At 36.5% G+C, this 16,117-nt stretch overlaps 2 protein-coding genes across 11 annotated transcripts in view; both read right to left on the reverse strand.

Moving 5' to 3' along the window:
• Positions 1-9,461, reverse strand: part of LIPF (lipase F, gastric type) — a 59,573-nt gene extending 50,112 nt beyond the window's left edge. For both annotated transcript variants that reach the window (XM_070057645.1, XM_070057644.1), the window contains exons 1-4: positions 6,769-9,461; positions 5,215-6,592; positions 2,759-2,897; positions 2,095-2,166 (exon numbers count right to left, since the gene is read on the reverse strand). The gene's annotated coding sequence lies outside the window, so the exon portion shown is untranslated. The remainder of the gene's footprint in view (positions 1-2,094; positions 2,167-2,758; positions 2,898-5,214; positions 6,593-6,768) is intronic.
• Positions 9,462-9,595: 134 nt separating this feature from the next.
• The window catches only part of LIPJ (lipase family member J), a 41,830-nt gene continuing 35,308 nt past the window's right edge, over positions 9,596-16,117 (reverse strand). For all 9 annotated transcript variants that reach the window (XM_002718495.5, XM_051823347.2, XM_017348794.3 and 6 more), the window contains 2 exons: positions 10,808-10,879; positions 9,596-9,897 (listed from right to left, as the gene is read on the reverse strand). In XM_002718495.5, the coding sequence (XP_002718541.3) occupies positions 9,664-9,897; positions 10,808-10,879 (306 nt within the window). In that variant the 3' untranslated portion in view covers positions 9,596-9,663. The remainder of the gene's footprint in view (positions 9,898-10,807; positions 10,880-16,117) is intronic.

Raw genomic sequence — 16,117 nt, forward strand, 5'->3', positions numbered from 1 at the left:
CTTTACCCATTTCTTAACTGGATTGTTGTTTTATTGTTGTGGAGTTTAAGAAAAGCATTTTCATAACAAACAAGTAATACTAAAATTTTTCTCCATTTTTTCCCATAGTGGATGATACTAATATAAGTGGTTTCTTTTTGTGTGTGTGTGTGTTTTTTGTTTGTTTTGTTTTGTTTTTGACAGAGTTAGGCAGTGAGAGAGAGAGAGAGACAGAGAGAAAGGTCTTCCTTTTCCGTTGGTTCACCCTCCAAATGGTCACTACGGCAGGCATGCTGCGCCGATCCGAAGCCAGGAGCCAGGTGCTTCCCCCTGGTCTCCCATGCGGGTGCAGGCACCCAAGCACCTGGGGCATCCTCCACTGCCTTCTCCGGGCCACAGCAGAGAGCTGGACTGGAAGAGGATCAACCGGGACAGAATCCGGCGTCCAACTGGGACTAGAACCCGGGGTGCCGGGGCCGCAGGCAGAGGATTAGCCTAGTGAGCCGCGGCGCTGACCAATATAAGTGGTTTCTTCAAAACTGTTCCTGGTCAATGTAGATAGTTTACATGTGTCCTGTGCTGGGATGAATGAACACAGACTTTCGAAATCCAGGCAAGAAGACTCACAAAACCTTATTTGTCTTTCTTGACCAAAAGTAGGGCAGGTATTTTTACAGTTCCTTCTCTAGACATCACACTCTTGTTACCACAAATCTAGCTTCTTCCTGCATAAATATATCAGGACTGTCTTATTGCAAACAGGAATTGTATTTACTCTTCTTGTTCTCCTCTTCTCAGAAATATAAAAATATCCAAGACCTGGGAAGCACTCACACAATAAATGAAATATTTTATTCGTACTCATACTTTGAATTAATGGAAATGATTTAGCGAAATAATTCTGACTTTAAAAGATAAAAATAAAAATACAGTCAAGAAAACTATTGTACTTAGAAAAATAAGTGATGCTTATGTGGCAGTGGAACTGCCTTAAAAAGATTTGTGCAGACAAGATAATAATATGAGGCATCTGTTTTTAGGATGTTGTACGTGTTGCTTAGTTGATTGTGGGTCAATGGAATAAAAAATTTCATGATAATGAGGACATATGAAATAGAATATCTAGTATCCAAATGACATATGTCTTGGCACTGAGTAAAAAAATTCCTAACTTGCGTGTAACCCAGTACATAGGTTTCCGTTTGCAACATGGCAAAGGGCATTAGTAGGATGGGGACATTTTAGCCTCAATGCCTGGGCTGCCACACAGGAGATTCTTCTGGATAAGAAAAGAGGCAAAATTTATCATAAATTCCACTTGTACTGCAAGGGCTCCAAGAATTCCCTTCTATTATCAGTTGCTGAAGATTGCCAAAATTGATGCAATGGATGCTAATTTGGCATAAAATAGATATATACTAGTTTTCTACTTTGAAGAGAAAAGAAAGTTGTCATTGTTGAGGATAAAATAATTGAAGAAGTCTGTCTTTATCACAATTTTTTTTTCCTCCACAGGCTAGCATCTGTTCTTGGCCTTGGAGAAGTTCCTTTCTGTTCATCCATTAAAGAGACACTTTCCATTGTCCTTAAAATAAAATGGATAATCTTTGAGTTTTAAAAAGTATGGAAGTATCAAAAGAGAAAAAGGAAAAGGAAGGGAAACATGGAGAGAGGGAGCAGGAAGAAAGGGGGGAAAAAGAAGGGGGAAATGTTAATGATACTGTGCAAATAAATGACAGAAACATTATAAGTGGTTTATGAAATGTTTCATTTTCTTTGGTAAAAAATAAGAATAGCTCCCTTAACTATGAGATAAAGGTGGGTTGCCTGATAAAATACAGGATGTCAAAATTTTGGAAAATAATAAACAATGTATTTCTGCTAAAAAAAGATTACTTACCATAAATTCAAATGTACTGAGGCCTTGTGTCTGTATTTGCTAAACTTGGTAACTCTAAATAAGTAAGTTGTTTGGTTGAAATTTACGTGCTAAAGCAACTTACTTTATGTTTCCAAAATCAGTTTTTTTTACTATGCCGCAGTGCAAACCCATTTTTTTAATATATATTTCAGAAGCTCAATAAATACTGAGTGATAGAATTTGAAAAGTTATACCTGATTATGGTGTAGTAGATTTTGAACTGATGTTCCTGCTGGATTCTGTGTTATATCAACATCAAGACAACTCTAGGGGAAAGAAAAATAGCACACAAAATTGGTAATAATTAGTTCCTTTCCAAGAACAGGAATCCTTCAAAAGAGTGTAACTATGTTATTCTAGGATTAAAATCGCCTTCTATTAGATTAGAAGGAAGCTGAATTTTGATGATAGCTAGAAGAATCTAAATACCTTTGTGTTTTATATGACGATTTTTGATAGAAATTTTATTTTCTGAGTAAGAAGTCTTACACTGAATGAACAGTAATTAAATGAATGATAATAGATTTGTTAAAGAAGGCAGGTGAAGGACAAAGATTTAAAAATTCATTTACTAATAAGATATACATTTATATATAATGTAAAGGTATATTTGAATTTTCCACAAATTGATTACTTCATCTCAGAAATAGTAAACTTTAGAAATTATATTCAAAATACATCTAGTTTATAATGCACTTTCTCCATATTAAGCAGGTTAAGGTATTCTTCAAAAGTCTTAGGTAAGATGTTAGATAAATAAATTATCCCTACATTTTAATATTTACCTATAAAGAACAATATAGCATTACCAACACACATCACTAAAGAAAAAAAGACTTTAATAATAATTACACATACCTCATTTAAATTTTTTGGATTATATCCAGTCACCAATGTATATAAATTGTTACAAACTGAATCAAGTATCATACACACATTTCGATGAACAGTATTGAAGTATGTATTTGGTAATAATGTTTTTTTCATCAAACATGGCCTGGAAATGACATATTTCAAAGATAAATCTTAGATAATAAAAATTTTGTTTAGTACAATAGAAAGCAAGAAAGAGAAGAAATAGGAGATATGAAACTAAATTGTACCATATTACTAAATAGTAAAACCATTCAGTTCACTGTGATAATATTCTACACATAATATAAAGAAAGTTGCCCAATAAAATAGCATGTGCAGAAATGTTTTATATCAGTTCAACTTGAATAAACATCTTTTAAAATTTTATTTATAAAAAGAAAATAGATTTCATGTATTTCATAATACAGTTTTAGGAGTATAGTAATTCCCATCAAACCCTACCTCCCCCCTCCCTTATTCCCAACATACTTCCCTCCCTCTCTCATTCCCACCCTCCAACTCTCCTTCCTTATTTTCCCTTTAATTTTTATAATGACAAAACTTCAATTTTCTCTACAATCACAATCTTAACCCTCCACTAAATAAAGAACTCAACAAGTAGTAAGTAGAAAAAACACTGTTCCTCAATGGTATAGCAAGGGTTATAAAAATAATCAAATTTTAAAATGTCAATCTTGCTGGTATACATAACATTTTTTGTCCTGTGCATATTAATTACCACAAATCAAGGAAACCATATGATATGTGCCTTTTTGGGAATGGCTTATTTCATTAAACATGATAGTCTCTTAGGGATGAGAATCCTACTTCAGATATAGAAGCTGAAAAACAAGATATGAAATTTGTGGAGAGAAAGAAAAGAATGAAAGTGAACAAAAAAGTAAAGCAGATAATCACACATGATAATTATTTCATTTGCATGCCATTCTAGAAATGTAAAAATTAATTTTTAGTGATGGGCTGGTGCCACAGCTCACGAGGCTAATCCTACGCCTACAGCGCCGGCACCCCGGGTTCCAGTCCTGCTCGGGGCGCCAGATTCTGTCCCGGTTGCTTCTCTTCCAGTCCAGCTCTCTGCTGTAGCCTGGGAAGGCAGTGGAGGAGGGCCCAAGTGCTTGGGCCCTGCACCTGCATGGGAGAGCAGGAGGAAGCACCTGGCTCCTGGCTTCAGATCAGCGCAGCCAGCCACAGTGGCCATTTGTTAGTAATTCCCATCAAACAGACCCATCCATTTGTGTGTGGGGGGGTGAACCAATGGAAAAGGAAGACCTTTCTCTCTGTCTCTCTTACTCTCACTGTCTAACCCTGCCTGTCAAAAAAAAAAAAAAAAAAAAAGCAAACTAAATTTTTATTTATATTTACTTATAATATTTATTTATAAAAATATTCCTAATAATCCATAAAGTAGATTAAATTATGAAATAGACTCAATCCAAAACAAGGCAGAAAAATGGGAACAAAGAATAAATCAAACAAATGCAAATTTTAAATTTAATCATAGTAACAATGATATTGAATTTAAGCGATCTAAACACAAAAATTGAAAGATATGGTTAAATTAGGTTTTTTAAATGTCCAACTCTACACTTTCTAATATAAATCCACTTTATATATAAATGATTAAGTGTAAGAATGGATGAGTTATATCATGCTAATTAATGTTAATCAAAAATAACATTAACTGCTATATTAATAACATATTAAATGCTATATTAACCCTAAACATAGTAGATTTTAGAGCAAAGAATTTTAACATTGATAAAGTAGAGTAAGTTCATCAAGAGAACATAAACATCCCTAATGCTTACATAACTAACAAGCTTCAAAAGGCACTGTATAGAGTTGAGGAAAATGGCAATGTGCCCATAATTGTAGTTCATAATTGGTAGACTAAATTTAGATTGCATTTGCTTTAGATCCCAAGTTCTAAGACACCATAGTATGCAGATTTCTCATAAAAAAGTACAAGCCATAGATTGTTCAAGATTGGATAGCAGATAATAAAGAAAGATAGAAACAGAAAGGCCTTTTGTTTTGGCACACTGAAAGATTTCTACCACTCAATGCTAAAATAACCAGTTCCACTTTCACCCTTGTCTTCTTTCTCCCCCCATTTTTTCCCAGAAAGTTGCAAAATTCACATACAGAATAGAAAGCACTAGATGCCAGGTGTATGTATATATCTAAACATCAAATTGCATACATTAACTACATGTATTTTTTTGTATATGAATTATACTTCAACAAAGCTACTGATTCTCTGCCTCTGCCTCTCTGTAATTCTGCCTTTCAAATAAATACATAAATCTTAAAAAAAAAAAAAAAGAGGTAGAGCCAAACTTGGTTTTATAACAGACCCATCCTAAGGATACCCATCAACCCACAAATCTATGAATGGATTATCCATTCATAAGTCACAGCTGTCATGACCTAATTACCTCTTAAAGGTCTCACGTGGTTGCACTTGTGTCTCCCTCTTAATATCTCAAGAGGGATTCAATTTCTCTGTGACTTTTCGCGACGGGCATTCAAACCACAGCAAGTGACAAACTAAAAGTCAAAGCCCAAGAAAATACTTAGGAAAAAAAAAAACAGAAAATAGTGTCAACAATATTAAAAACAATCCAAATTAAAGTTATGGGAAGCAAGAATATTCATTTAAACTAAGACATTTATAATTTCAAGTAATACAGATATGGATAATATCTGCTAATACAAAATTAAATTCACAAAGAGGCAGAAATGACACAACTTTAAATTTCTTTCAAATCTCTGTTCCATTTCCTATTGTGGATAAATTTATTTGTATTATTCTTTTCTCTTGTTGATTGTTTTCCCAGAACTTTATATTGTTTGTCTCTTGAATCAAGCAACTTCCAGGTAGACATTCCCATTGAAGTTTCATTTAGATGTGCTCCATTCTCCCAGAAATGGTGTGTAAAAACATGTGCAAAGCATTTTCAGCATGGGAAGTACACCAAGATTGGTGTCCAGGGGTTTATGAAGGTGATTCATAGAGGTACGCTTAGCTGACTGACCTCAGCTACTCAGACTATAGTCCCCAGAGGAAAACAGGTGTTTACTATAAATCACATTGTTTGCATAAACTATCTGATTAAAGTGGTCTACATTGTCCAATTCTGAGGCCTATTCTTATCAAGCAGAATATTCCAAGGACTCAGAGCTCATTAACTAGTAAATGCTAAGGACCAGTTCTAGAAATATTCTCAGAATTGTGCAGAGTTGAGCTACCCAAGTGGCTGAGTTGACTCTTTCCTATACAAATTTGTAGAAATTATTTACGTATTATAAAGTTCATTTATTTTACTTGAGTTACAGCTATTATCTTCTATTTTATATGCTTGGCTTTTAATTGTCTTGATAATTAGAAGTTCTTAATTTTGTTAAAAACTTAACAGATTTATAAAAATGTTCATATTTATGGGGTACTGTGTGATGTTTCATTGATGTATACACTGTGTAAAACACAATCAAAGGCTGGCGCCCGCGGCTCAGTAGGCTAATCCTCTGCCTTGTGGCGCAGGCACACTGGGTTCTAGTCCCGGTCAGGGCGCCGGATTCTGTCCCGGTTGCCCCTCTTCCAGGCCAGCTCTCTGCTGTGGCCCGGGAGTGCAGTGGAGGATGGCCCAAGTGCTTGAGCCCTGCACCCCGTGTGAGACCAGGAGAAGTACCTGGCTGGTGCCTTCAGATAAGTGTGGTGCGTTGGCCGCAGCGCACCGGCCACGGCGGCCATTGGAGGGTGAACCAACGGCAAAGGAAGACCTTTCTCTCTGTGTCTCTCACTGTCCACTCTGCCTGTCAAAAAACAAACAAACAAACAAACAAAAACAAAAAAACACAATCAGGACAAATATCCTTAAAAGCTTTTAACAATTCTTCATAGTGAAAACATCCCAAATCCAATCTTCTAGTTTTTTTTTTTTTTTTTTTTTTTTAAAGAGAAATGTACAGGGGCCAGCGCCATAGCTCACTTGGTTAATCCTCCGCCTGCAGCACCGGCATCCCATGTGGGCACCTGGTTCTAGTCCCATTTGCTCCTTTTCCAGTCCAGCTCTCTGCTGTGGCCCGGGAGGGCAGTGGAGGATGGCCCAAGTGCTTGGGTGCCTGCACCCGCATGGGAGACCAGGAAGAAGCACCTGGCTCCTGGATTTGGATCGGTGCAGCACCGGCCGTGGTGGCCATTGGGGAGTCAATCAACGGAGGGAAGACCTTTCTCTCTTTCTCTCTCTCTCACTGTCTGTAACTCTGTCAAATAAAAAAAAGAGAGAAATGTACAGCAAATTATCCATTGTTGTCCCTGTCATATAGAACCCAAGAATTTTCTTTCTGCTATCTAGCTATAGCCTGAAAAGTCAATCAAACTTTCCCCATTTCTCTCACCACACTTCTCTTCCCAGGTTCTAGTAACTCCCATTATATTTTTAGTTCCTATGAGAATATTTATTTTTAGGTTCCACATCTGAAAAGAGATTGCATTATGTTTGTATTTTTGTGCTTGGCTTATTTCACTTAACATAATGACCTCCAGTTCTTTCCACATTGCTGCAAATGACAAAATTACATTTTTAATGGTCTACCAATATACCATTGTGCATATGTACCACATTTTCTTTATCCATTCATGGGTGGATGTCGCTCCCCCTCTTCGTGGAGGAACGACACAGGACCCTGCGCTGTTCTTTTGTCTACTCGGCCCTCCCCGGGTTTGCTGCTGGTTCTTCCCGGGTTGGCTACCGTCCCTTCCACCTCCGTGGAAGGGCGGTTCCCCCTGCCACTTTCCCCACTTCCGCGGGGGAGCGGCACACCGCCGGCCGGCTCTCTCGGGGGCTGCACAGGTGTTCCCTTTAGATGTTTCTGGTGCATGTTGTCTCTCTCCTCCTTTATAGTCCTCTTCCACCAATCCCAACTCTGCTACCCACACGCCGAGTATGCTGCTCTCCTCCAATCAGGAGCAGAATCAGCTCCTGCAGGTCATCACTCAAGTTGGTGAGAGGCAGCTGCGTAGAAGCTGTTTACTCCTCTCCCCAGCGCCATATTGTGGGAGAGCAGATGCATAGAATAAGTCTTAATTCGAGTAACAGTCTAGTCCGAGTTGCTCCCCACAGGTGGATATGAAATAGACATTTAAGTTGTTCCCATTTCTTGGTTATTGTGAACAGTACTGCAATAAATATATGAATACAGATATCTCTTTTTGACAGATGGATTTCTTTTCCTTTGGAGATGGATGTGTGTGTGTGTGTGTGTGTGTATATACATATATATATATATATATATATATATAGAGAGAGAGAGAGAGAGAGAGAGAAAGCTAGATGTTGAAGCCAGCGCCGCGGCTCACTAGGCTAATCCTCCGCCTTGCAGCGCCAGCACACCAGGTTCTAGTCCCGGTCAGGGCGCCGGATTCTGTCCCGGTTGCCCTTCTGCCAGGCCAGCTCTCTGCTGTGGCCAGGGAAGTGCAGTGGAGGATGGCCCAAGTACTTGGGCCCTGCACCCCATGGGAGACCAGGAGAAGTACCTGGCTCCTGCAATCGGATCAGCGCGGTGCACTGGCTGCAGCGCGCTGGCCACGGCGGCCATTGGAGGGTGAACCAACGGCAAAGGAAGACCTTTCTCTCTGTCTGTGTCTCTCACTGTCCCCTCTGCCTGTCAAAAAAAAAAAAAAAAAAAAAAAAAAAGCAGCTAGATGTTGAAATATACATCCAGTAGTGGGATGTTGAATCATATGGTAGTTCTATTTTTAGGGTTTTAAGGGACCTCTATACAGTTTTCCACAATAGCTGTATTAATTTATATTCTTATCAACACTGTGCAAGGGGTCTCTTTTCTCCACATCCTTACCAAAACTTATCTTGTCTTTTTGAAAATAGTTACTTACTGAAGTGAGATGATATCTTATTGTTGTTTTGATTTGCATTTTACTGAGATTAGTGATACTGAGCATATTTTAATTTACCTGTTGTTCATTCATGTGTCTTCCTTTGAGAAACAGCTATTTAGCTCTATTTTCATTTTAAAATTTTATATTATTTTTGCTATGTTTGAGTTTCTTATAACATAGGTTGCATTGATCAACAATATCCTTTCATCCCAAATTTTGGGTCTCTTCCAATCTTCCAGTACTATCTTAAAAATATCCACAGTTCTCTGGTGTATAGGAAGCTCCTGGATTTTTCATGCACTAACCTACATTGCATACCTGGCAAAGCTACCTTCAGGTCTATTTATCTGCGAATATACCTCAACCATTGCTACTCTAATCACACACTAGGCTTGAAAGGCAACTTTAGTTTCTATAGGCTGTACCCTCTAGGAAGTGAAGCATGATCTCTGTGTAATTTCAATGATACCCTATCTTCTGAAATTTGGCCTAAAGTGATCACAAGGCCCTAGTATTATATTCACATTCATGCTCTTTCTCTTCTCCCCAAACTCCTTTACATAGCTCAGAAAATATTTTATCTCTTCAGTGTTGAAGAAAATGAACTTTCCTATCATCAAGTATTCCTCTAAAGTCTTTCTGTAATGATTTAATGAAGCTCACATTGTTTTGAAATAAAAATTGATCTTAAAAAGTCCTTTTTTGCAATGGGAAACATTTATGATTATTGTTTCTCATATTAGTTGTTTAAATGCTGTATTTAGAAGAAACTCAGAAGACTTAGTTGTAATGATTTATAATCCATCAATATCCCTGAGATGATAAATGCCACTGCTTTAATGGCTGAAGGGCCAATGGGCAATGAGAAAATAGCAAAAAAAAATTACGAACTATATTTAAATAAGTGAAAAAATACATACTAAAAAAAGTAACTGAATTTTAATAGGAGTGATATAGATCCTCAAACTCAAAGTACCACAGTCCATTATAGGTTGACTTGGATAATATCAATGATTTCACGGTAAACTTGATCATAGGCATCCATCCCAAACAAAAAGTCTATATGATTATAGTAAGAAATAGTTTTATGGTAAAAGTGGTTTTTAATTTCTGAACGTAAAGTTTCAACATCTTCTGGATCAGCCAACAAGTCACGTTCACCGTTCCACGTGGCAGTTGGCACTTCCATATTTGTCACATCGTAGGATGGAGAAGTTGTCTAGAAATAAAGCAGGGAAAAAAGTTTTCACAGGAAATGATACCTTAGAAGTTTACATTTATTAATTTTGTAAATGATTAATTAAAACATTGTTTTAACATAAGTTGGATATAGTGAATTCAACTTAATGGAGTCATGAAAGCAATGAATATGAAAGAATTGGTATTACTAGTTGGTTAGGAATAAATCATACATAAATCAAAAGTAGGCAATTTGTTCTAATTTCAAGTACTCAAATATTTCATGGAAGTAATTCAAATATTAGTTTTAAATCCTGAAATTAGTTTAATCAAATTTTCTGTGACTATAGTATTATCAGTATGTTTATCAAAAATTATACATATTGGCAGTCATTCTCAACTCTGATCTCATTGAAATTGATCTTCAAATTTTACTTCAGAATTATATATGAGCAAACCACATCTGGAATGAAGATGAGCTGAGGCAGAAAACTGTGGAAAAGCATAAACTTTGAAGTCAGACAGAGTTGAGCACAGTTTTGTCACATTCTTATTAATTTCCAAGTTTTTACTAATTATATATGCCTTTGTCTAATCTTCCCAAATAAACTACTTTTAGGGTCAAAAATACATTATGCTTTTTATTTCATATTTAATCAAGTATATAACCATGAGTATCACAAAGACAATACTTTTCCTCTTGAGGGATCATAAATTCTTCTATTGCTTGTCAACATCTTTAGGCTTATCTAGGGTATTTGTTGTTAAAATATGTGAAAACATAGAAAAGCTACTTTGGTTGAATGTGATACTATAGAACCAAAACAGAATGATATTCATCTGTTGGTCCTTCTAACTGTGTTATTGTACCCTAGGGATTTAGAGATGATCTTGGGATCTACAGTAAGATCATCTGAACTGGTAAAGAAGGCTTATCCACAATTATGTACCTGATTAAAATGAACCAAGTTCAGATCAGGGCTTCCCCAGTCAAAGGCTTTCAAGTTCGTAGAATATAAAAGCTGAAAGGAAAATAAAAATAGGATCATATTACTTTGTTCATTATAGTGGAAGCTAATGCATGTCACATGTACATTACACCTATTGCTCTCTGCTAGTATTTATGAAAGGGAGCTTCTTTGTTCCTGTTTTCTTTTGGATAGGATAAGAAATAGGATAGGGCCCAGCGCTGTGGCATACTGGGTAAAGCCACCGCCTGCAGGGCCAGCATTCCATATGGGTGCCTGTTCGAGAACTGGCAGCTCCACATCTTATCCAATTCTCTGCTGTGGCCTGGGAACAGTGGAAGATGGCCCAAGTGCTTGGCCCCTGCACCTGCGTGGGAGACCAGGAAGAAGTTCCTGGCTCCTGGCTTCGGATCGGCGCAGCTCCAGCCATTGTGGGCAACTAGGGACTGAACCAGTGGATGGAGGATGTCTCTTTCTCTGTCTTTCCTTCTCTCTCTGTGTAACTCTTTCAAATAAATAAATAAATCTTAAAAAAAGAAAGAAATATCGGGGCATGGAATGGCATGAGAGACAGCTGGGGAATCTCAAGAATATGATTCTATCATTCTCATATAAAACCCGATATTCCCAAGATATTTTACAACCCTAAGGGGACCCTGCGTTTGGGGTAACATCAGACTTCTTACAAAAATCCCTTTTCATCAGCAGAGGTCAAGAGCAAATGTCTTGCACTGGGACTAAGATAACATGTCCCTAAAGAACCCTGTCTCAACAACAGGGCTCAAGAGGCCAAGAAGTGATCTGTTGCTTCAACCCTTAAAACCCCAGCCTTATCACTACTATCTACTTTGAATTTATTAAATCTAACCTGATTTTTTTCCTCCCAACCCCCCAATTATGTTTTCATCACAAGGTCAAATTCTCAGGTCGGCCATCTTCGGTATTCCAAGCTTTATTAAGGTGTCACGCAGTCCCTATCCTCAACGTTTTCAACTCTACTCAACTCGTAAAACTCTCTACTGTCTGGAATTTGATTATCAGCCATATATCTTAAAACTCTTCCTTTGATGACATTTTAATTTCTTACTCTAATTGAAAATATGGTTGCAAATCCCCTCTACCTCTTTCAAGTGGCACTACCATTTTTCTCCTATCTACCGGGTATCTTTGAGAGTTGGGTTAGTCTTTTTTTCATTATACCTGCTTCCAGAAAACTCTCACTTCCTCCTCCCCAAGAAGTTATCCAACTCTGAATTTCTCACGTCCTTCAATTACATCTCCCACTACACTTTGCTGTTGCTGTCATCTCTTAAACTCCCGTTTAGTTCCTGCTTGCTTCTAAGTTCCTTGAGTTCCTCTTCATTGATCTTCTCCTCCAACCTGAATCAAACGTTCATACTATAATAAACCTTTGGATTACTATGATCCTTTCAAAATCCTATTTTTCTTAATCTATTTTTAACATTATCTGCAAATGTTCTCTAGTATACCAAACAAAAAATCCTGCAACTCTAAGATCTTGAATCCATACATCCTCCCATCTTTTTATTATACCTTATTCCCTCAATGTCCTTTATCTTCTGCTTACCCAGATAAAAATCTCACAGTCATTAAAAGTATTCACTTAAATTTATTTAACACTTTTCCACTTCTATTATATTGTCCAACTTGTTTCCAAAAACACTCTAGAAACATCCAATTCTCTACAAACTACATGCCTACAGTAATGAGACTAAAAAAAACAGGGGAAAAACTCAAAACTATGCAAACGTAATTCACGTTAAATTTACTGTTGCAAATCTCTTGTGGGACATTACTTTTGCCCTACAATCATGTCACAATTCCCTCATCAATTTCTTCTCCCACTCTTCTAGGCAATTACTTCATAGTTCCTTTTCTCTACAGCATTCTCTTTTCTCCTATTCCTACTGTTTGTATTGAAACTTGTTTCCTATTTCAACAAAAAGGCTGAAGAAATCATAAAAGATCTTACGTTAGAGATTTAGATTACATGAATTTGCTTATTAGTAATATTCTTTTCTATCTGTTAACTAAATGCTTTTTTTTCTTGTTTACTGGATTCTATCTATCCTATCACTCTATGCATTTTTCTATTGTTTCATAAAATTTCTCCTCTCTATAGGTCATGATTCTACTGCTTTCTTTGAGAGATAGGTCAGTGACAGATAGATGGATATAGACATATATAAATAATATCAAACTCCCTGTGTCTTGCCAGAACTCTTGAACAACATCTTTATTCTCTTTGTAGCAAAATTCCACAGGAAAGTCCCCACCATCTCCAATTCCTCTCACAGTAGTCTTTCAATTATAGTAAAATACACATACAATTTACCATTTAACCATTTAAAGTCTACAATTCAATGACATTTGTTTACAACACTGTGCATCTATCATCACCTAAATTCATTCTAGTTTGTCTTATATCTCCATCTGAAGATATGCTTCTAGCCAATTATTTAGAGATGTCTCCCCAGCTCTGAATAAAAAGGCATTACATTAGTAGGTTAAAATCAACGATGGTAGAAAAATTTCCATCACAGAAATAAGCAATTACTACGACAGAAACAGGCAAGTGCTTTTTCTCTCCAAAGATAACTTTTTCTCTCACAAAGAGAACCAATTATTAAACATAGTTACTGACACACTTCTATCAAAACCTTGACACTGATTGTTGTCTTTAGTCCTTGTTTATACTCCTGTGGAACTGTGGTCTTTCTACTTTTTACTTGTTGAATATTATGGTTAACAGTGCATTAAGCCTGTGATTATGGAGTAGATTGAAATTATATTTTTGTAAACATTAAAGAAAAAATAAAGGAAGGAAATACGAGGATTGAGGGGGGATGAGAAAAAGAGAGGGAAATATGGACATTTTCTTAGAATTGCATATATGAAATACTTGAAGTATATTTTCTTTATACTAATAAAAAATTAAATTTTAAAATTTTGACTAATGCTAAGGAATCTATCAATGACTTGACACAATTGTTCATTCCCTCATTCTTGAGAGCTTTTCTTCACTTAGCTTCTAGAATACCTTAATTTCTTGATCTTCATTTTTCACTTAATGCTCCCTTTCAGTTAACTTGGTCAATTTAGCTTCTGCTACTTGACCTCCTAATTTTTCATGCCTTAGCATTAACTTTTTGCTCATCCTCTCCTATCTATCTATCCTCACTCGATTTGTATACTCCCCTAGTCTCTTGGTTTTATGTGTTACTTAATATTCAAAATATTTACCTTCTTTTGTAAGTCTGTACTAAATTATAGGCTCTAATTTCAGACAAAAATGTTACTTAAATTCATCTCTTAGATGTCTAAAACATAACATCTCCAAAACAGAACATTTTATCTGTCCTCCAAAATTATCAAATTTCCCTATGTTCTTTAATGGAATTTCATCTTTTCATTGCTTAGATAAATAACTTTAGTATCATCTAAAACTCCTCTTCTCTCTCTCATCTTGCATAGAATCCATCACTGAATTTTGTTGTTTCCATATTCAGGATATACACATGCACATTCAGAACCAGCACTGTTACCACCTCTAACGCTAACAGAACAGTCTATGTCACAATTATTTATTGTTTGAATTACTGCGATAATTTCCTAAATCACTGTTTCCACCTTGTCCCACTACATTCTATTCAATACAGCAGGCAAAGTGTTCCATTAAAAGTACAAATCATATAATGTTACTTCCCTGATCAAAAACTTGCAGTGTATACTCACTTCAGTCAGATTGAATACCAAAGTTCTAATAATGGACCATTGATGCCTTTCATTATTTTTTTTCTGCTTCCTTTGCTCCATTTTCCAACCAAATTCCCTTTTTTTAAAATTTTGATATGAAGGAGTGACAGGGAGAGGAGAGGGAGGAGAAGCACACAGGGTGTTGTGATGGGGAGGGAGGGAGGGAGAGAGAGAGAGAGAGAGAGAGAGAGAGAGAGAGAGAAACTTCCATCTACTGGTTCACTCTCAAAACAGCTGCATGGCTACGGCAGGACCAAGCCCAGTCAGGAGCCTGGAACTCCATTCAAGTCTCAGGCATGGATGGCAGGCGCCCAAGTTCTTGGGTCATCTTCCACTGCTCTCCCAGGCATATTAGCATGGAGCTGGATCAGAAGTTGAGCAGCCAGGAATCAAAGTGGTGCTCATATGAGATACCTGCATTGAATGTGGAGGCGTAACCTGCTGCCCTACAAGGCCAGCCCCACTCATTTCTCTCTTACCTACATCAGCAACATTTACTTTGGTGTCTCTAAGAAAATCCCCTGAATAATAGAAACCCCAGAAATTAACCTATGTGTCTATAACTAGCTAGTTTTCAACAAATGAGCTAAATTCATTCCCTGGAGAAAAAGACAGGCTCTTCAATAGATGATATTGTATTTCCACATGCAGAAGTTTGAAATAAGCCTCCTATCTTATACCCTATACAAAAAAAATCAACTCAAAATGGATCAAGAACCTAAACTTAAGACCTAAAATCATAAAATTACTAGAGGAAAACATAGGGAAAATGCAGTAAGACATGGGTCTAGGTGAAGACTTCTTGGGTAAGACCCTAAAAGCAAAAAAAAAAAAAAAAAAAAACACACACAGAAAATGTGATTACATTAAGCTACAAAGCTTGTGTACAACAATGGAAACAATTAACAAAGTGAAGTGACAATAAACAGAATGGGAGAAAATATTTGCAAACTATGCATCCAATAAAGGATTAATATCCAGAATATACAAGGAGCTGAAGAAACTCAACAACAACAAAACAAACAATCCAGTTAAGAAATGGAAAAAAGACATAAACAAACATTTTTCCAAACGATGAAAGACAAGTGGCCAACAGACACATGAAAAAAATACCCATTTTTAAAGAAATTCAAATATAAACCACAATAACATTATCACCTCACTTAAGTTATAATGATTACTATCCCAAAATCAAAAAATAACAAATGCTTGCGAGGATATGGAGAAAAGTGTTCCCTAATACATTGTTGATGTGAATGCAAATTAAAACAAGCATTATGTAAAACAGTATGGAGATTCCTTCAAAAATTATAGATGATAATTCATAAAATGCAATTATCCTACTCCCGGGAATATATTTCAGAAGTAGTAAAATCAGCATATGAAAAAATTACCTGCATTCCATGTTTATAGCAACTCAGTTCACTATAGCACACATATGGTATCAACCTAGATGTCCATCAGGATAAAGAAAATGTGGCATATATAACAGGATGGAAGATTATTCAGACATAA

The sequence above is a fragment of the Oryctolagus cuniculus genome, chromosome 15 (genome assembly GCF_964237555.1).
Source record: "Oryctolagus cuniculus chromosome 15, mOryCun1.1, whole genome shotgun sequence".
Taxonomy (NCBI): domain Eukaryota; kingdom Metazoa; phylum Chordata; class Mammalia; order Lagomorpha; family Leporidae; genus Oryctolagus; species Oryctolagus cuniculus.